Source organism: Neopsephotus bourkii, unplaced genomic scaffold (assembly GCF_033783945.1).
Source record: "Neopsephotus bourkii isolate Nb327-2 ecotype Australia unplaced genomic scaffold, CSIRO-AGI_Nbou_v1 NB_1760, whole genome shotgun sequence".
NCBI classification, from domain to species: Eukaryota; Metazoa; Chordata; class Aves; order Psittaciformes; family Psittacidae; genus Neopsephotus; species Neopsephotus bourkii.
This window is the reverse complement of record NW_026902234.1, coordinates 3,602,913-3,623,960: the sequence shown is the minus strand read 5'-3', so window position 1 is coordinate 3,623,960 and position 21,048 is coordinate 3,602,913. Positions and strand designations below refer to the sequence as shown.

The 21,048-nt window shown below is 46.7% G+C and overlaps 1 protein-coding gene across 2 annotated transcripts in view; it reads left to right on the top strand.

Annotated features, from left to right (window-relative positions):
* The first annotated feature begins 7,246 nt into the window (after positions 1–7,246).
* Positions 7,247–21,048, top strand: part of LONRF2 (LON peptidase N-terminal domain and ring finger 2) — a 35,158-nt gene continuing 21,356 nt past the window's right edge. Inside the window, exon 1 of one of the 2 annotated variants that reach the window (XR_009729156.1) lies at positions 7,247–8,128. Coding sequence is in view for 1 of the 2 variants with exons in the window: in XM_061377793.1 (XP_061233777.1) it covers positions 7,342–8,128 (787 nt within the window). In the remaining variant the exon portion in view is untranslated. The remainder of the gene's footprint in view (positions 8,129–21,048) is intronic. The other variant, XM_061377793.1, reaches the window with a different exon arrangement.

Sequence of the window (21,048 nt, the reverse complement as noted above, 5' to 3'; positions counted from 1 at the left end):
TAATTGAAACTGGATTTCTGTAGCATGGAATCCCAGAGTATTCCTTGAATGAAGACAGCAATCAATAATTTCCAGGGGGAACAAGACATGCTTTCCACCTGTAGAAAACTGACTCACTGTCAGCTCTTCACGATGTTTTTCCCATCTGACCCACATTTACTTTTGTAAGCATAATGTCTGGGAGTTTTGTGAAAATGTGTCATAGGCTGACTCACAGAAAGAACCGATCAAAACAGGAGAAGAAAGTTTCTTACAGGCAAAACAGTATCTCATGAATGCATCCTATTGATGTTACTTGCCTTTCACTCATACTGAGTTGCAACCAAACAAGAATTTTAAAGTGGGGAAAGAAATTCACTCTTGAGGTCCAGCTTTGCCTTTGGTGAATCCCAGGCAGCACTCCCAGTATGAAATCCCTCACACCATTATTAATGAGAGTAGTACCTGGGCCTCAACACATGAACTGTGGGAAGCTGTGACCACAGACACGATGTTCGAGCACAGCACCAGGATGTCCTTCTCCAGGCTCCTAGGAAATGTGTTCCAGAGCACAGCCTCAGAGAAGACTTGCTGTATTTCCAAGGCAGCCCATCTCCCTGAAAAATGTTTGTGCAGAAATTCTGACTGCAGAACCCCCTCCTGCTTGGTCAGCAAACAGATCCTGGGTATCCAGAGATGGACGGAGATTGGCCCCCAACAAGAGAACATCCCACTCCAGTCCTGTGCCTGACAAAGCCCTGAGGGTTTGAGCCAGCAACAAACACAAGTCTTGCTATTTCTTCAGGCATGTGAACCAGCACAATGGAAAATATTTGTGATATTCTCAAAATCCAAGCTGATGCTCACCAAAGAAGACTGGAAAAATTCCCTGACTCCATGCTAGGAAATAGTAAAGCATCCAATGTGGAAAGAGGCCTCCTTTGAATGAGCTGTGTCCACAGCTGCATGCGTCAGGAAGGCAGCCACTTCCCAGCCCACCAGGCACTACTGCTGGTGTCACCCTACTGGTTCTGTAGCCCTCAGACTAGGAAATAGGTGCTGTCAGGAAAATTCACAAGTGGCCCGTGTCAATCGAGGAGAGAGGCTTGGTCACAACGTAGAGAACCACAAGAATAAATATTTACTTATGTGCATGAAGTGTCCCAGACAAATTGGGGCACCTGAATGTGGTTTCACACAGGGTTCTTATCCACTTCAAACATTCTGGTACATGATTTGACTAATCACTAACTCCCACACTACTGATTACTAATCGTAGTAAAGCTTTGCAGAGCAACAGTATTCTTTCAGCACTCTTGCTGCTTGTCTATTGATCCAGACATCCCTGGAGCCAGTCTTGCTTAGAGTTACTTGTCTTAGACTAGACAACGCTGGGAGAGTTTCAAAGACATGTTAAGAGGGGGTAGGATGCTGGCAGTATCTTGGCTATCCTGTGGTATCCTTTATCCTTTATGGACAGCTCCAAGCTTCTAAGAAGCAAAGTCCTTATTTTTTCAGGGATGGGCTGTCCTTTAGTTTGCTTTACTTAAACATGAATAATAGCAGTTTCCAGCAAAATTTCACTACCTCATCACATTACAGTGTATATTGTATATATTAACCAAACTAATACAATTCTGTACTATAAAGACTGACTGATGTAATAGTTAGGGAAGGGAATTTTCTTAACAGGGTTTTTCTTGGAGTGAGGAGCCGCTTGCTCTACACAACAGCTATTGGAAGGGAATCCAGCAGTACACTTTAATTGGCTCCTTTTGCATCGTAGGATGTGTTAATGATTTGTTGGACAGTTATTAAGCTGTTTAATCTTCTAGTCAGCCCATGCAGGATGTAGCTAAGAATAATGTCTTTTGTACAAGATACATGTGTGTCACGCTGAAAAGACAAGACCCGACTCCCTGTTTGAGACCTTGCAAGGTGAGAACCTCCAGAAACATTCCCAGCTCCTGTGATTCACAGCAGCTGGGCTAATGTATTACAAGTCTTCTGGGGAAAAAAATAATCTTCATTATGTTTAATACCAACAGATCTTAGCTAGCACATTTTTCATCACTGGCACTGACCCTACAACTTTCTTAACAAAATGGTATTTCTGAAAAAGGGGTTTCTTAAAAAAAAATTTAAAAAGTTAATATTTCTGCTATTTCAGCTAGGGCACGTTCGTTAATCTGACAAAGACTTCAGTAGTAATAATCATACACTGACCTTTTCTTTTGAAAGCTGTAAAGCTTGCAATAAATGGGGCAGTGATTAGGGAAGGAGAAAAGCAGTTGAGCACTGGCTGGAAGGACTGCATACTGCACTCAGCTGTGGGTTTTCTTGCCAAAGTGTAAGGCATTAACATCATGCCCTGGTAGATGGGTCGCTTAATTGTATAGCTCGCCTTTGCAGAGTGCTCAAGCTGATGTGCAAACTCAGGTTGAAGTTTCAGCACCTCCGTTCAGTTGCAGCTCAACCAAAGGAAGCTGTACTTCCAAAGGAAGTGAGTCCAGAGGAGGGCCATGAAGATGCTCAGAGGGCTGAAGCACCTCTCCTGTGAAGACATGCTGAGAGAGCTGGGGTGTTCAGCCTGGACAAGAGAAGGCTCTGGGAAGTCTTCCAATACCTGAAGAGGGCCCAAAATATCTGGAGAGGGACTTTTGACAAAGGCATGTAGTGACAGGACAAGGGGGAATGGCTTTAAAGTGAAAAAGGGGAGACTTAGATTACATACTAGGATGAAGTTCTTCACTGGGAGGGTGGTGTGACACTGACACAGGTTGCCCAGAGAAGCTGTGGCTGCCCCATACCTGGCAGAGTTCAAGGCCAGGTTGGACAGGGCTTTGAGCAACCTGGTCTAGTGGAAGGTGTCCCTGTCCATGGCAGAGGGCTGGAATTAGATGATCTTTAAGGTCCCTTCCAACCCAAGCCATTCTGTGATTCTGCTTCTGAAATAATCTGTGTACCTGAAAAATCATATTCTGAAATTTCATCCACTAAATTGAGTGCCCCAAGTTAGTGGCCACTCTGGACTTAGTTCACCTATACCTCAGCTTCTCAGATGCTAAAGTTTCTACTATTATTCCTTTTGACTCCTGCTCTTGTTGAAAATGTAAATGTGTATTTGTGAAGTATTACAATGCTGTACCCTGAATGTTACAGAAAAGTACACAGGGAAATTTCTAATTCTGCTACTGCTACCAGGTATGACTAATACAAATCAAAAGCTGCAGGCGACTGCGCAGTGACCAAGGAGAACATTACTGTTTGGGTGCCCAGTAACTGAGTATCTTCTTTCCTGTGGCATGCATCCTGGACAGAAAATAGCATGTGTTTAATTAAAATCGTATCAGGTTAACACATGAAGGAGACATTAAATAAGCATACACAGCCTTAATTATGCTGTATCCTAAATTTTGTGTCTTTGACTTTGCAGCTTCTGTAACATTTCAGTGTTGCACGTGTGTTTGCCTGTGCACTGATTATACCCTAATTACCTTGTTCTGAAGCAATAAAAGATTTCCTCCACAAGGAGGAAAATCATCAAAACGAATGGGAGTTTAACACTTCAAACTACTTTGGCATAGGAAAGTGTTAGCAGAATTAAAAATGCCCTCCAAATATGTAAATGCTGTCATTGCAAAGTTGCTTCATCTCCTGCTTTTCCCTTCAAACTTCAAGTAAAATTCTGCCCTAGGGAAAACCCTGGGAAAGATGTGCCCAGGGAAGAAGTTGAAAATTAGGCTACAAACTGAAAGGAAACCTGATGTCAACCATGAAGTGGCTCAGTGGAGTAAGCACTTCTAACTCTTCCCTTGGAAAGTGGACAGACTTCTCCACGTTGCTTGAGTGAGCATGATGAGGCCACTCCTAAGTGGCAGCATACTGTTAACAGGAAAATAACACTGCTAACTGGGATCACCTCTAACAACCTGCCACATAGCTCCTAACTCTGAGTGACAAGTTTTGTGGGCTTTTAAGATGATGAAGCCAGCAGAAGTTTTTCCATGATTTACACGGGGAGGCCCTTCATCTCCTGCAGTAGGCAACATTTCAATCCTATGCTTCAATCCACTACCTACAGCTTTTCTTCTAATAAAAATTATATATCAACTCTGGTGTTTCAGTGAGTCTTCAGATCCTTTATGAAAAATCCATTGTGCTTGTGGCTGTCACAATCAGTTGTTCTTAGTTTGCCCAACAAGAAGCCGTAAGTCACACCACCACATCACGGGGCACTGAACTTCTTGGCAGAAGTCTCCTATGTCACGTGTGTTGAGGCAGCCACACTACTGATAATTTAAGTGATAAGTATGAGCTTTTGAAGTATAGGTATTTAATAATTTTACTTTAGTTTCTTTTCCTTGTTTCTTAGGCTACTGTTTTTCCTGCAAAGTATTAACACTTCTGGGTGGCTTAAGTGGCAAGTCCACTTTTTCATCATCCATCCAAGATCCATGGCTTGGTGAATTCTTATCAATGTTGCAAAAGGGAGCTATATCAGAGAGGCATTGTTGTTCAGAGAAAGAGTAGATATAAGCTCAGAGTAATGCCATGGCCAGACGTACAAATGAACCATGTTCTGGAGCAAGAAGACTTGCGAAAGAACATAGCCCCTGAAATAAGCATTGAGGATAAGAGTGATGCAGGTGTGCTCAGATGCCAGTGGCAAGCAATTCTGTACACAGGAAGAAGGGAGAAGATGGCACTGAGTCAGTCCGAACAGCAGTGAGGTAATTTTGTTCCCTTGCAAATAGATGTCTTGGGAAAAAAATAAAGGCTGCATGCCAAGAGGCTATTGATCATGTTGCTAAATAAGGTATCACTCTCACTTTGCAGTAGGTTCTTCCAGAAACACCTGCTAAGTGTTGATGAGGAAAGGAATGCAGCCCTCCCAGCACGCTGGCATGGAATGGCATGACATAAGTGCAGCAGCAAATGGAGGGTTTTAATACCACCACCTGAGTCAGTGCCTTCCGAGTGCCCATCAGAAGGGATGACAGGAGGCAAAGGGCGATCCCACAGCAATCCCAAGACACGTGTGGAAAAGTGGCATGGCAGGATGGACTCACCTACTCTTTCCTCTCACAGGAAAGCAGAGAGAGCTGGTGGGGAGTTCCAGCTGAAGAGCCTAATGGACAGGGGAGTGGGATGGGAGCAATCAGCAGCAATGCTGCCGCTCCTTGCCAGAGTCCCAGGAACCAGAGAGTAATGCTGGGGGGATGGCTCAAACACTGAGTCTGCATTTTTATCACCTGTCCAGACCCTGTGCTTGTCCTTCATATGGCAGAGAAGAACTGGCCACACTGCTTCTGTCCACTATGCTATGAACTGTGTCCCCAGGTGAGCTTGACAAAACAGCAGTGGGATTCAATCCCATCCTAATTCCAAGTGAAGATGTCAAGCAAGAGAATGATGAAAAGGTGATGGGATGCTAAGGTCAGCTTCTGGATAGAAAGCTTGAGTCAAAGAGGGTGGTGCAAGTGTTGGACCGGTGGACATCGCTCAAAGAGCCACTACTTAGAAACATTAGCAGTGCAAAATGGGTAAGTGCTAGAACAACACATTCCTGTTTTGCAAAACAACTATACTTCTTGGATGGGGCTTTGAGCGACCTGGTCTAGTGGAAGGTGTCCTGGCCTACGGCAGGGTGTTGGAATGAGATGAGATTTGAAGTCCCTTCCAACCCAAACCATTCGGTGATTCTATGATATCACGACATCATCTGCCTGCTTTATTAATCTAGCCATTCCCGGCGCTGGTCTTGCTACAGTTTCTTGTATATGATGCCAGACTGTGGAGAAAGGGGGTGTTCACTAAGGTGTCAGAGGGCTGAGGTGCTGATGTTACCTCAATAGTCCAGGGGTATTGTTTATCCTTCGTGGATGGCTTTGGGGTTCTGAGGAACAAATGTCCTTCCATGAGCCCAGGCCCTCTGGTCATGCTCACTTCACCATCAATACTAATGATTACTTAGGCATGATTGTGCAGTATAAGATGTAAACTTTATACATGTTAAGTGAGTTAAGACAATTTCATACTATTAGGAAAATTAATGTAATTTCATACTAAAAGACCGATTGGCACAATAGTAAAGGAATTAGATTTTTCCAATGTGGGCTAAAAGGCCATTATTTGGGGACTTAAGGCCTAGCAGGAGAGCAGCAAAGACCAAAATACCCTCTGCTGTCCAGCTGGAATTCGAAAAGCAGATGGAAATGGGTACCTCCTCGTCGGACTGGCAGACTCTCCACTCCTCCGAACGAACGGCTTGTTTACAGCTGTGTCTAAAATAAACCTTGCCTACTTCTTTTTTTTCACTCCTGTTATTCCTGCGGAGCGAGTTGGATTCCTCTCTGACTCACGCATGATTAACTAACTTCCAGCTGCATTATCTTTATTGTTGCTGCCGACGCACAAGCCAGCGCTCAGCACGACTTGCGGATCCCAAGCTGAGCTGGCAAGGCTGCCGCTTACAGAAAAGAGCTGTTGTTTTTTGTGGTTTTTTTTTTTTTTTCCTACGAGAGTTGTGGGGTTTGGGAAATTTTAGTACTATATTTATTTTTTTGCGTTTTATTATTTTTCTATTTAAGAGGCAATACGCGCTCGCCTTCTCGGGGGCCGGACAAACACAAACAACAACCGACAGTACCCCCCGACCCAACCCATGCCACACGGAGGGGGCGGCCCCGTACCGGGAGGTGGTGGTTGGCAAAGCCGGCACCGGGGCGGAGGAGGTGTGGGGGGGGGGGGGGGGGGTGTCGTCTGGCAGCTCCGACGAGGAAGCGGCTGAGGCCGGGCACCGGGAAACGGGAAGGAAAAGGCTAAACCCAGCAGGAGCCGCACAGCGGCACACATTCCCCCACACACTCCCGCCGGGAACCGCCGCCGCCGGTAGTGGGCCGGGCACACGTGCGGGCGGGGCGGTGCGGCGGCGGGAGGGCACGTGCGGCGCCAGCACCTGGCGGCGGTAGCTGCCGCCGGGCGGGTCGGGAGCGACGGAGGGAGGCAGCTGCCTCTCGCTGCCTCTCGCTGCCTCCGCGGCGCCGCCACCACCGCCGCCCCGGGGGAGGGCGATCAGGAGCGACTTACACAACCGACCGCCCCTTACATAAGCCGGGAGCCGAGCCCGAGGAGGCGGTGCGGGTCGACCCCCGCCCCTTCGGTCTTTCCCCCTTCTCCTCCCACCGCCATCCCCGTCCCCCACTCCCGGGAGCCGCCCCCCTGCTGCAGCGATGTGACCCGCCCCCTCCTCCCTCCCTCCCTTCCGTCGCCGTCCCCTCCCAGGAAGGAGCCGGAGTCGGCAGCGCCGCGGGTCCAGCATGGAGTAGGGCGGCCGGGGGCCGGCGGCGCCGTGCGGGCATGGAGCTGGGCCCGGGGCCCTGCGCGCTGCCCCCCGCCGCCGGGACCGGGTCCGCGAACGGGGCCAGGTCCGCGGCGGCGGCGGGGGGACCGTGCGCCGAGATGCTGCAGGTGGCGGAGGAGGCCTTCCGCGGCGGCAACTTCGAGCTGGCGGCCGAGATCTACGGTTCGGAGCTGGCGGGGCTGCCGCAGCCCGAGCGGGGCCTGTGCCTGCGCCGCGCAGATGCTCTGGCGCGGGCCGGCCGCATGGCCGAGGCGCTGGACGCCTACGGTGCGGCGGCGAGGCTAGCGCGGCTGCGGCCCGAGGAGCTGCGGGAGCTGACCGAGAGCTTCGCCCTCAGCATCCGCGACAAGGAGCTGCGCCTCCCGCCGTGGGGGAGCGGCGGCGGCACCGGCACCGGCGGCGGCGGGGCGGAGAGCGAAGGGCTGGGAGACCCGGCGTGCTGCCGACCCCCGGAGCTGTTCGCCTGCCCGCTGTGCCGGCGGCTGCTGTGCGAGCCGGTGACCCTGCACTGCGGGCACACCCACTGCCGCCGCTGCGCCGAGCCCGGCGACTGCGGCCGCTGCCACCGCCTGCGCCGCCCCGGCGAGACGACCTCCGGCGCCTCGCCGCCATCCTCCGCCGGGGCTGCCTGCCCGCGGGTCAACGTGGTGCTGGGCAACCTGCTGCACAAGTGGTTCGGAGCCGAGAGCCGGGCGCGGCGGCTCCGCGCCGAGGGCGACGCGCTGCGGGAGCGCCAGGAGCTGCCGGCCGCCCTGGAGAAGTACAACCAGGCTCTGGAGATGGGTGAGCGGCCGCCGGGGGGGAGGAGAAGGAGAGGAAGGGGGCGAGGTCCCCCTTCACCCGCAGCAGCCGGGCGGGGTGTGTGTATGTGTGTGATTTATAGTGAATGGTGAGAGAGGGCGCCGGGGGGAAGTTTAGAGAATGAACCCTCCCAGTGGGTCTTCCCCCCCGTCCGGCTATTTTTGTTTCACTGTTATTTCTGCCCTTGCTCAGAAGGTGCCTGGCGTTGAGCTGCTTGCAGTCGATGACTCATTATGCAGTATTTCTAGAAAACCCGCTTTCCTATTTGCGGGGAAACACATCTTTTAGTGAAGGATACGCAGGAACGGTTGTGTTAAACACCACTGTGGGTTCGTGGAAGAAATGAGTGTGTGGATCGCGATCGTTCGCTTAACGTGCGGTTGCATCTTCGGCACAACGTTGCCTTTGAAAACGCTTAAGGAAATGTTAATGAGTACAAAGGCTGAAAGAATTTCCTTTGTCTTACGCTGTGCAGGAATACTCGAGAGGTAAACCTGCATTTTGACTTGCAGAGATCGTTCGCCCGCCTTTTGAGGGTAATCTCTTTATAGGCATGTAGTATTTCTGTGTGCAGCGTATTCTCTGAAGAGCCTAGGTTTGAATAAAAATGGCATTGCCCGCCTTCCTCCTCTGCCAAGCCGATGGCAGGCTTAGTTTATCAAAACGGGGTTGTTTTCAGCCTCTGCGCCGAGTAGTAGGTGGATCCTGCTCGCTCGGTTGTAGCCTTATAGTAATGGTTGTGTGTATGTGCGTGCTTCTAGCTTGTTTGCTCTGCAAGCGGTGGGGGTGGTACAACACCATGAGTATCTGAAACGCCTAGAGCTGGAAAGAGCCAGGATCTCAGCAAATCCCCCAGGATCTGCCACTCCTCCAGCCTTGAGCATGATAGATGTCTGGTTTAACTGAGGAGGAGGGGAGCAGAAAGCCTTGGTTGCTTTAGCAGAGGTGAAATCCTGTGGGTAAATCTCTTCAGAGGACAAATGTGGAAAAAGCTGCTCCTTCTCTGTGGAAGGGCTCCTTCCCTACTTGGAGTAAAATTGCTATCCTTGTTCCTAGTTTTTACAGCTAGGGATAAATGGCTCTGATTTTTATTATTATTTTGCTGGCTGCTGTGGAAAAAAGAAACAAAACACAGTTACCCCAGTCCCTGATTTGCTTCCATTTTTTGCTGTGGTTGCGTGATAGGCATCAGAGAAGAATTTGGGATAGCATAACTAATGTTGGCTGCAGAAACCATTACTTCTGCTATTTATTCCAGTTTTCCAGCTAGATGTGACAAGTTTTCGGTTAGCTGAGTGTCCCTGTAAAACTATTATGTGGTTTAGCTGAAGTAATCTCTATTAAAGTAGGGCAGGATGGAGAGCCCAAGAAGGAAGGTGAAGCAGAGGGAGGGGGGAGGCTTGATGTAGGTCAGTGGTTGATACAGTGGGTTTTCAGTTGTGGAGCCTCATGTTTTGGGTTCACGGTCTCTCTCCTGGGGAAAGTAGCCTCTTGTCAATTAAATAAGTGCTTGACATGATTTTTAGAGAACTCCGTGTGCTTCTTGCTGTGCCTGCATTGAGAGGGAAGAGTGTATGTAGCATGGTGCTTAGTGTTCTTGCACAGCCTGTCCTTCCCCTTCCTGTCCTTGGAGCACGTACCTCCAGCCCTGGCTTGCTGTGCATCAGGGTCTTGAGATAACTCCCTCACAGTGTACTGGTTTCTGTCTTTCCCAAGCACTTTCTGTGATTTCCCAAGTATGCTGGGAATCTCTCCATAAACTGTCAGTGACTCTAAAATTGCTTACTAAGGCTTTTATTTTCCATTAGAATTAAAAAAAATAGCAGGTATCTCACTAGCTCTTGAAATCCTAAAACCATAGACTTGTTTTCCTGGTTTGTGTGTGCTGATGCCATTTCTCACAGCTCGACCTGCTGTCTGAACTTCATGTTCTGACATTCTTAACACGTGCTCATCAGGTACTGCCTTTTGGCTTGCTGGAGTTGCCTTCTTGTTTCCCAGCCAAGTATTGTAGTAAATAAGGAGCGGGGGGCTGGGGGTAAGGAAGAAAAGCGTGTTTTCTAACCATTCAGTACTGTGTAAGTGTTAGCATATGGGCAACTTGAAATGCTTGTGGGCCACTGTAAGGTATTTAGGACTTCAATGTGTTAGAAAATAAGTGCTTTTTTTTTTAACCTCCAGGTGCTTACATATTGCTACTGGGAGTCAAGGGCATGGGTATCTTTTGAATTTCTTAAGAGACTGAAGACACATGAGAACATTGATTATACAATTGCTGTATAAAAGTTAGGTAAAAAAAATCCAGGCTTCTTGGCAGGACACGTGGTTCAGTGGGGTTTTTTAACTGGTATTTCTTGTGAAGTCCTTTGCTGCTCCGATTGAAACAACTGGCTTTGTGTGATGTGGGTGCAGGTTTTACACTTCCTGATCACTTCCTCATTCTGACTGAAACTGTGTATTCTGATTTGCATTTTACTTCTTGAGGTCTTCAAGTTCAAACTGTAAAAGATGCCTGTCATCTAGCCAGTACACTTCCAGCACAGTCTGGAATATCTGCTCCTAATTTTGGGTCTTAGAGGAGGTCTACATGCCTTCAGGTTGTCAGCTTTTTCCAGTTTAGTTAGTCCTGCAAAAGCTTACTCTTAGCATGTATGTTCATCTTTTGGCTTTTATCAGATCTGCAGTACCACTGCTGCTCCTGTGTTAGCTCTCATAGTCTGCTATGGATTCAAGTGTGGTTGTGTGGGGTCTTTCTGTTGTTCTTTTTAACAAAATCATTTTACTATGTGGTCCTTCCAGTCCCTTTGAGATGTCCACAGTTTGGTGGTCTCTGCCGTTTTAAACAAAGTCACTGGCTGTTCCGCTGCCGTAGACATTGGAATAGATCCCTCTTTATTGCAAGGTATCTAATTACCATAGCTTCAAAGCAAGCACATGTCAGGCTGCTTGAAAGGAAGTGCTTGTTTCCAGCTGGATCGCTCTTCGTGCCAAGCTTTATGCTGCTCAGCCATCGTAATATCAAGTATTGTCCAAATCTTGCTATCAGGGCTGTTTCCCTGAAATTTAGAGAGGTGGAGTGTGAGAGGTGGGCTTCCTCTCTGCCATCCCTTATCTCCTAACTGGTCTTCTGAGTATATGAACTCTTAGGTCAATTAAACTGAATTATGTTATTATGTATGCATGCAGGGTTGTTTTTTGTTTGGGTCTGGGGCTTTTTTTTAGGTTCTGCAGCTTTCTGCACCCCTTTTCTTCTCACCTGTTCTCTGATGGAGATGCTTTCTGGAGGGACTGTACAAGGGAGGAGTACAGTTGCTCTTGTGTCTCCAGGCTTACAGACCCCTGAAGGCTGTGTGCCTGAAACTGAAGGAAGCTAGATTTCAGTGACAAATTAACGTCGGTGTGCTTTTGGGAGTATGTGGCTGTTCCTTCATTGGGAAGATGATGAATAGGGCTTTTTCCAAGTACCATGCATAACTTTATACAGCCAAAGAGTGTATTGTGGTGTCCTGGGTTCAGAATGACTGCTACTGCTGAACCCAGGACATGTGGCAGGGGTGGGAGCAAAACAATAATGTTCAGTCTTGGGGAATATTATTTATCAGAAAATATTGTCTTATGCTGTCCAGACAGGAGCACATTGTACACTTTGTGCTAGTCTGCTGGTTTTAAAGTTAATGCTATACAGCTCTGAAGGAGACCCAGCTCTCCTGGGGGTGAGGGTGTGCTTGTGGGCAAACACACTAGAGTGTAGGAGGGCTTGGGTGGCAGCAGCTCATGCCTTCAGCCAGCATTTCTTTGTGCCCTTTGTACCAAGCCTATTAGCATCCTGTGCCCTTCCTGTAAATAAGGCTGAAGATGCCTGCCCAGAGGTAAAAAGCCCATCCATGCAGTCCTCTTGCTGCTGCTGTTTTGTAATGGCACTGGTTCCTAACCTGTGTTGGGAGGTATAGGTCTTGGGTGGTCTCTCAAGCCTGCATGTGAGCCTGCAGCCCTGCTGGGAAGGGCCATGTGCCTGCCAGGCCCTAATCCTTAAAGAGCTGCTTTGGATGGGGAGTGATAGCCGTGCCCTGGTTTCTGAAGCAGGTGTTCACTTGCCTGCTGTGCAATCATGTCTGGCTTCCAACAAAGTGGCACACATAGTATCTGGACACCAGCGTGCCAGGATGTCCCACTTCTGCATGAGCCATGTTAGCTCTGGTGTGTAATTACCCACCGCTGCAAAGTCTGCCAAGTCTGAGAAGCATTGTTCTCTCTGGAGAGCACTGAAAGCCACAGCAATCCTTGGAGTGGTTGTATTTACTTCTGGTGTGATGGGCTCTTTCTGAGCAGAAATAAGTTCTCCTAGGATGGGGGATAGCTGATGCATGTGGCTGCTCAAATTGCCCAGCATTATAATTTCCCTCCCCAAGGGATTCAGAGTAAGTATGTAGGAGGTAAAGCTCAGTTATATCAGAGTTTTAAAACCATAGTAAAGGATAGATACACGTGCAAAGGGAGGGGGTTTATTGCAAAGTCATCTACCTGTATCTCTGTTTCCAGTGGATAAAGGATGGTGTAGGAAAGGCCAAGGAGAGGAAACAGTTTATGATGCCTGATGTAGTGTCAGAGGTAGCACGCCGCAGGACAAGCGAGGGAGACCTCCATCTCTCATCTCCTTCGTTGGAGAGCTGCATGCTGACCCCCAGCCCACAAGGTAGTGTTTGTGGTATTGCTAGAAACAAAATGTAGGTGCTTTCCTGAGATTTGATGGAAAGAGGGGGGTGTGTCTCTTGGCCAGACCTTGAAGAAGGGTTTCTTCCCTCTAATCCCAGTGAGTGTTCACCATAAATTGGCCTGATCCAAAAGAAAGCTTAGTGTGGCCACTTAGCATTAATGTAGTGGTCAAGTGATTAACAGAAACTTTCCTGGTGCCTTCCAAATTCTGCCTTCAAAACAGTTTAAGGAGGTAGGCCAGAAGGTTGTAGAATAGAGCCATAAAGAGCATCAGGCATGTACGCATGAGGTCTCAGGCCAAAATAAACCTGTTCTCAAGCAGACTGAGCCTCTTTGGACAGTGTCATGCTGGTTCCTGCTCCCCAGCTTGCTCACTGGGCTGTTTGGGTAGTGTGCTAGGAATTTGCCTGCTCAGGGTCACCATATCCCCATTGCTTTCCCATGCCAAACATTGAGTTTGCATGGTGGGGAGCTTGGTCCTGCATCTGTGCTCCTGGGTATGTGGACGCTGCTTTGCTCAGGTATCAGGTGGGATGTTGACCTCAGTGTAGAGTGTCTGCAAACCATTTTGGCCTTCTTGTCCTGTCCTATCTCCTCTGGTTTATATAGACAGTTATTCATGTTGGTGTTCCTGGAAACAAATTCAATTGTACAACTCCGGTGTACTGGCTAGGTGGGTGAGTAGTTGATGTGTATCTTTGGCTTTTCCTTCCCTTCTACCTCCCCTCTATATTGGTAACTCAAACAGGTTAAAAAAACCCCAACAATCCAAAACAAAGAAAACCTAACCAACTAGCAGTGTTGCACAGAGAAAACAAGTGTGTCTTGCTGCATTCCTTGGCCTTCCATTTTATTAATTATGCTGCTGTTTTCTAAGAACTTGGACTCATTAGCAGTGTGCTTGGACTGAACTTGTGTTTTTCAAAGAAAACCACTTGAGAGCATCCACATGCACCCTATATATGAATTATCTTAGAACCACAGAACAGTTTGGGTTGGAAAGGGCCCTAAAGCTCATCCAGTTCTAATGCCCCGGCCATGGCTTGGGACACCTTCCACTAGACCAGGTTGCTCAAGGCCCAGTCCAACCTGGCCTTGAACACTGTCAGGGATGGGGCAGCCACAGCTTCTCTGCGTAACACTTTGTGTCTTCTTTTCATACAGTATTTCAAGAAGATAGATTGCTGTTAGAAGACGAGGTCAGTTGTATTTTTCTGATGTGGTAAAAAAGAGATTGATAGAACCTTCCTTTCTCACAGGATCTTGGGAACACTTTCCAGTTTTCCGTAGTAAAGAAGTAAGTCTTTGATGTACCAGCCATAAGAGAAAAATAAAGCCTCGGTAGACAGATGTCATAACTCCTAGAACAGTAAATGGTTCTGTCATTTTAATAATTTATCTGAAGAATATTTAATTTTGTAGCTCCTCAAGGAAAGTGTGACTTCCAAGTGAAGAATGAGAGGTGGTCTTTCTGAAATAACATGCTACGAAAAAAATAGATGCTTGCTGCTTAGAGGATTTGTGCTAAAAAAAGGAACTTTCCCATCCCTCCATAAAAATCGCCTCTTGTAATCTGCTTAAAGGCTGTCTCCAAAACCTCTTTGTTCTGTTTTACATGAGCAGAAAAACGTGTAAAAGTAGAGTCGGCGTTACTTGGAGACTGTTGCAGTATTCTGAGGGTTATTTTTAAGTTAAAAGTATTTTGCAGACTTGTGTCCATCCACCCCTCTTTGTTTTTTGAGGGTTTTTTGGTCTTTTTCTTTTTTTTTCTTTTCTTTTTTTTTTTTTTTTACTGAGGTAGTGCTTGAAAAACAGTAGTAAATACTTCATATACAATACCACTGGAAACATGTCAAGTACTTTGGAGCAGGAGCTCATACTACTGATTAGCAAAGAGCTTGCATGTGAAAGCTCACATCCTGTAGTTGGATCTGTGGAAGTTTTGCCTGCTTGCAGGGGGTCTGCTGAAGGCAGAGGCTTTGCAGGGCTGCAAGACTAGAGCCATGGGGGCAGGAGGCTTACCCATCACAGGCATGCAGGGGAAGAGGCGTCATGTTGACCGATAGGCAGTCTTTTGAGTGTGGGGTGTGTTTTTTTTTAAGTAGTTAGCATTGCTTATGTAACTTAGTTATGTACCACTTGAGATAGGGTGAGTATTTAAGCGTTTACCCCCCGCTGTATGTAATATGGATGTAATTTCCTATAAATAGTTGAACTACTTCAGCAATCCTAGAAAAAGAACTATACCTGCGTAGCAGAAAGTCTGAAGAATTTCTGAAGTCTCTTCAAACAGCATGTTCTTTTTCCTTTGCTATGAGAAAGTATAACAGGATGTCTTTTGCCTTTGGAAGAAGACATTTATAGAACTGACTTGTGCTTCCTAATCTTAGTAGGGTACTGCACCACTCCTTTTCTCTTTTACAAATACATGAAGTGATCAGCTCTATTTTGGGACAGAAGCAGTGAGGTAATAACTGAGAAACAAGGTCCTTTTTGCAGCTTGCAGAGTCAGAAATTCTGGGCTGAAATAGGCTTTACCTGGAAAAAGGGGAGGTTATAGAGACCTGAAGAGTAACCGGTAGAAAAAAGGGCAACTAGTTTATCACTGGTAAAGTCATTATGCTACAGTATCTGGCTGCAGGTTGATCTTGTTAGCTATGATCATGGCAGATCTACTTAGCTGGTCCCACCTGGGCTGAGCAGCACAGCAGCATGTCTTTGGGGTCTTACAAAATCACGGGTTCATGTGCACCTAGCACAGCTCCCTGTTTCGGGGGGGGAGGGTGTCAGGGCCTTTCATTGGGTGCTTTGGAGATCAGGCAGGGGGGTTGACCTTTTGAGGTGATTTGTTTTGTCTTGCTGGTTATGTCTTTGTACTTCACTCTGTAGGCATTGTGCTTTGCGACAGTCTCTGTACCTGCTGTTTGAAGGGATGTTTCGGTTCTGACTGAAGCTTTGGAGTGGAGCCGTAATTGAACCCCAAACTAAATGGTGGGACAACTAGTAACTCTGAAAAAGAGTCACACTTGTGTACCTAATGATTTTGTTATACTAGTGATGAGCATCCACAGATGGACTTGGGATGTGTCACCTGAAGCAGTACACAAATGTCTAAAAGATAGGGTGGGAACTTAAAATATAGGGAGGGGGTGTTGATATGTTCATCTGGAAAAAGTAGAATGCATCTAGCAAAGCACTGAAAGATAGGATTTGGATGGGAGGGAGCAATAATCTAATACGTTACACTTAGCTCTAAACTGAGACATTCTTGCATTGAGGATTTTGGCTGTACCATGCCATTCATTACTTAATGGGTTTGTAAAGAAGATTATCATTGGTTTTGTGGTTGTGGAAATGCAAACTAGACCATAGGTTAATGTAATCAGTCTGGCATGCTTCTGCCTCGCGAGGCTGTGTGTACAACACGAAAATGAGGGTGCAAAGTTAGCTGCACTTTCGTTGTAACAGCTTCTCTTTCAGGTATCTGTATAACTTCCCTTAGAGTGCTTCTTCTGAGTGGTGATGGGAGTAGAGATTAACTGTTCTTAGTGGTGATGACAGTCCAGCTTTGAATAATGTATGAAACTTCACAGCTGAGGACTTCCTGAGCCCGAAATAAAAGTGCTTGGAATCTAAAGCATTTTGTCCAGCACACAGGAAAAAAGTGTTCTTAAGTCTGGGATTTTGAACAGCAAAATACAGAGGCCTGGAGGAAAGTTAGTTCAGTCTTAAAATTGTATGTTCTTAAGAATAATCCAGATAATCTGTCACCAGTGTGGTGGGTTTTTTTTCAGTCGAAGTAATAATACAAGGGAGTTTCTTCATGTCTCCCTGTGTTCTCCAGACCAGAGAGCACCTAGCGTGTTGCAGGGCAAAACATGTCCTGTATCTCGCCTCCAAGGAGGTGGTAACATGTTTCATTACACTGGATGTGGGCAGCATGAGGGAGGTCTTCGCACTTGCGAGCCAGCTGCTGTCTGGTGGTGCAGGCTCCAAGTAGAGGGTGGTGGTACCCTGCACTGCTGGTCCTCATCACTTCAGCCTGTATCAAGAGCTCCTAAACTTGTCCTCTGCTGTATCTGCCAGCTTTGCTCACATGGTGAAAACAGGTTTTATATGTGCCTGCAGAGTACTGTTTGCAAGCGTTTGTTTCATAATAACAGTGGAAGGGTGCTTGACTGCAGGAGTGGGCTGAGGCATCTTCCTTTGCATCCCCTGTGCATTAAAACCTTTTGCACGCTTCCCCTGGGGGCTTTGTGTACTTCACTGCGTGAAGGCTGCCAGTGATGTATACGCAGGGAGTGAAAAGCCATAATATTCAGAAAACGCTACTCTTTTAGAAAAGTCAGTTATTAACCATAGAATCACAGAATGGTTTTGCTTGGAAGGGACCTTGGAGATCTCTAGTTCCACCTTCACTGGACACCTTGCACTAGACCAGGTTGCTCAAAACCCTGTCTAACCTGGCCTTGAACGCTTTCAGGGATGAGGCATCCAACCTGTTCCAGTGCCTCACCACCCTCACGGTAAAGAGTTTTTTCCTTGTATTTAACCTGAATCTTCCTTCTGGCAGTTTAAAGCCATCCCTCCTTGTCCTGTCACTACATGTCCTTGTAAAAAGTCCCTCTTCAGATTTTTTTGGGTTCCAGGGATTGGGGCAGCCAGCAATCCAGTTAAGACGGACTGAAAAGTGAGGAAACGTAGTCTTGCTGATGGCAAGTATGCCATAATGTGCATTGTCCCTCTTAAACTGTTTAGAAAGTGGACCCTGGATTTCAGGGTGGAATGAGGTTTTACTTGAATGTCCTGAATGTCTTTACTGCTTCTGCTAATTATTTCATCAAGTGGGCTCTATGCCATGCCCCGCAACCAAACAGCCCCTATGCATGGGCTTGTCATACTTGCGTGAAGGCTGGAGGAGAAAACTAGCTTCCTATTCAGTTAATTACTGCATCTTGCTAATTTTCCCACTGAAATGGAAATAAATGTTTATTTTTTAATCTTATGAAAAGGCTTTCAGTACTGAATTGTTCATAACTGAATGTGTAATATAACAAAATGGGCCAAGTTTCTTACTCTCTCAAGGGGCAGAAATTTCTTTAAGGAAAATTTCCCCTGAAAACCTGTGTAAGACTGACTCTTTCTGGCATGACACAACAGTGTTTTTGCGATGCCGCTGTTTCAGTTCTGCTCGTGCATCCAAGAAATGTGCTTAGGATTGAAATAGATTCGAATAAAACATGCTTTTCTAGGAAGAAACACCAGATAAGGAGGATTAGGGAGCTCTGGCAACTTTAAGCTTGTTCTTTCTGTGCTTAGTTCCTGGACTAAACCTCAGTGGTAGTTTATTACAATAAAACTTTTTATCGTCATCTGTGGACATTTTGGTGGATTCTTTTAATTGATCTAAATGCCTTTCTGGCACAGGGAGATTATGGGGAGTCCTCCTCTCAGCCTCACAAACTCAAGCAGCAGAGGTTTTTGGGTGTTTTTAGTAAAGAAAACCCCAACTTGAATGCTTGAGCATATCTAGAAAAGTAATTTTGGGTGTTAGCTTCTGCAGAAGTAACAGCACAATCTAACAGACACCTGCAGAGGAATGCAAAGGTGGTGATGTGAGCAGAATGTTAAGGAGTTTGGAAAATTCTTGCTGGCAAGCACACTCAAGGCAGGCAGTACGTGGTGGTCCCAAGGAGGGTCCAGGAGGTAAAGAGCCAGCAAGCTGCTTGGCTCTGGGCACTGTCTGTGCTGGGGTTTGATGCCCTGGGATTATGGCGGGGAGGGAGGGAGCTGCGTGGGAAGGCTCCCAGAACCAGCAGCTCTGAAGAAGCTTCTGTGTCCCGCCTGCCTGGAGCCACAGATCCTGGGAGCTTCAGCAGTGGATCCCTACTGCTGACAAGGGCATAAATTCTGCTGTGCAGCTGCAGGCTCCCAGAAGAGCTTGATTCCGGAAATGCCATTCAGGAAATACCACATGGTATTGTGGAAACATTAAAATTTCTATGCTTTTTATTTTTAATTTGGCCTGAAATAATAAATGAGTTCATAAAATACACTTTTTTTTTTGTCTCTCTAACCTCCAGAAGAAAGAATGGGTGCATTACTTTAAAACAAACTATCAGCTGTTTTGTGACTTTTTCCCTACATTAACTTGACAGTTCTTATAGTGTGCCAGCATGTAGCAGTGCTCACAAACTCTGTTATGTCTTTTGAGTCTTCCCCTTCCACCTTCTGTGGCATGATTTATTTTTCACAGCACAAGCAATAGAAGAAGAGGTAATGGCCACAAGTGGCACCAGGGGAGGTTTAAACTGGATATTAGGAACAATTTCTTCACCAAAAGGGAGGGTGCTCAGGCATTGGAACAGGCTGCCCGGGGAAGTGGTGGAATCACTGTCCCTGGGAGTGTTCACAAACCGTGTAGTGAAGCCTTCAATGACATGGTTTAGTGGTGGTCTTGGTAGTCCTGGGGTAAAGGTTGGACTTGGTGATGTTAAAGGTCTGTTCCAACCTAGTTGATTCTGTGATATCATAGCGCTTATAGAAACCCTGTAGTTATTAGATTGTAGCTGGATATTAACTTTTTCTTCATACTTCTGCACATACCCGAAATTGAAGTCATCCAGCTGATGCCACAGCTCCACTGACAGAGAATAGGTGTCAGTCCACCTAGCCTTGCCCTGGGACCAGCCACAGACTATCCTGGGATGATCCCACGGCCAGCTGGAGGCTGGCAGGGATGAAGGATGCATGAGCACAGAGCTGGTGAGGTTTCAGGCTGTGCTGCTGTGTCAGGGAGTGAGGTGAGCTTGAATGGACACTGCTCCACCTATGGCATCTTGTCTGGCTGCTTCATCTTGCTACAGAAAACCTGTTACAGTATAGTCTCATAAACACTGCTGGTTTATGTTTTTCTGTTCTTAAATCCCCTTTCTCTCTGTTAACTAAACATTCTTTGCCAGTTACTCATTAAGATGGGCCACACCTTATGCTTTCTGATTGAGACTCACTGAGCAAGAAGTACAAGCCCTGAATACGTGCAGAGCTTTCTAGTTTGCCTTGGGGTTCCTTTTTTCAGTAGCTTGTTCTTTTGCCTTTGGAAAAGAGCCTTTGAACTTTGCTTTGGGAAGATTTGCAGCCTCTGCTACACCGTTGTGCACCGTGGTGGCTTGTTTTGGTTAAAGCTTTTGCAGTGAAGGCAAGATCCCCCAGAAGAGCAGATGAAGCTGTGTTCTCTGGTCTGCCGAATATATGAACTGTGCTGAGCTGTGTATTGAAAAGTGCTAGAAAGCATCAGCATGGCTGAAATGGGCAGAAGGAACAGAAGCAGGAAGGTTGCTTGCTTGCCCCCTAATCTTAACACTGTTTCCTTTTCCCCCTGGTGCCAAAAGATACTCCACCCAGCACTGCCTGGCTCCTGCAGCAGATACAATGGTGGAAATAACAGTGTGTATTCATATTTAATACAGAAGACAGATTGCTTAAATGGTAGCTAAATTAAATAATTTATATTTGAGCATCTTCTAAGAGTAAAAAAAAACAAACTCGCTTTTGAAGATGTTAGGTTGTTTTCAATTTCATTTAACTTGCAATCTTTTTAAGAGGTCAGCTGGAAATGTGGATCACTGCAGAAGTCTGCATGTGTAATAGTTAAAACAAGCCAACCAAAGAAAAGAATGACAGAAACCCCACAGTGTGAACCAGCTTTTGCAGAACTTCTTATTTTAGGTGTAGTCTCTAGCCATCACTGTCTGGGACCAGTGATGTGCCCAGTGGGGCAGCATCATCCCTGGTATGTCATTCTGCAATTAGTGTATCTAGCTTCAGCCTATGCTACAGCCAAAAGAGGCAGGAGTACTTGCTGCTTCCTTCCTTCTCATCTCTTGTCCTGGCACTGGGTGTTTGCATGTCAGTGCAGTGAGCCAGCTGAGGAGAAACTGATCCTCTTAAATCTTTATATTTGTTTGTTTTTATTGGATTAGCTTCCAGTCAATTGATTGCTTGCTCTGGTTCTCTGTGCAACCACGCGAGCCTGGTTTGCTGCACGAGTGCCAGCATCAAGTCAGGGGAGGAGGTGTCAGGATGGAGATGTGATCTTAGGCCATCCCTCCTGCTAGGGGCTTGAACTTAATCCTTACTGGCACCTGTAGCAGTTACGTGCTTTGTCTGTGTGTCTATAGACATGTATG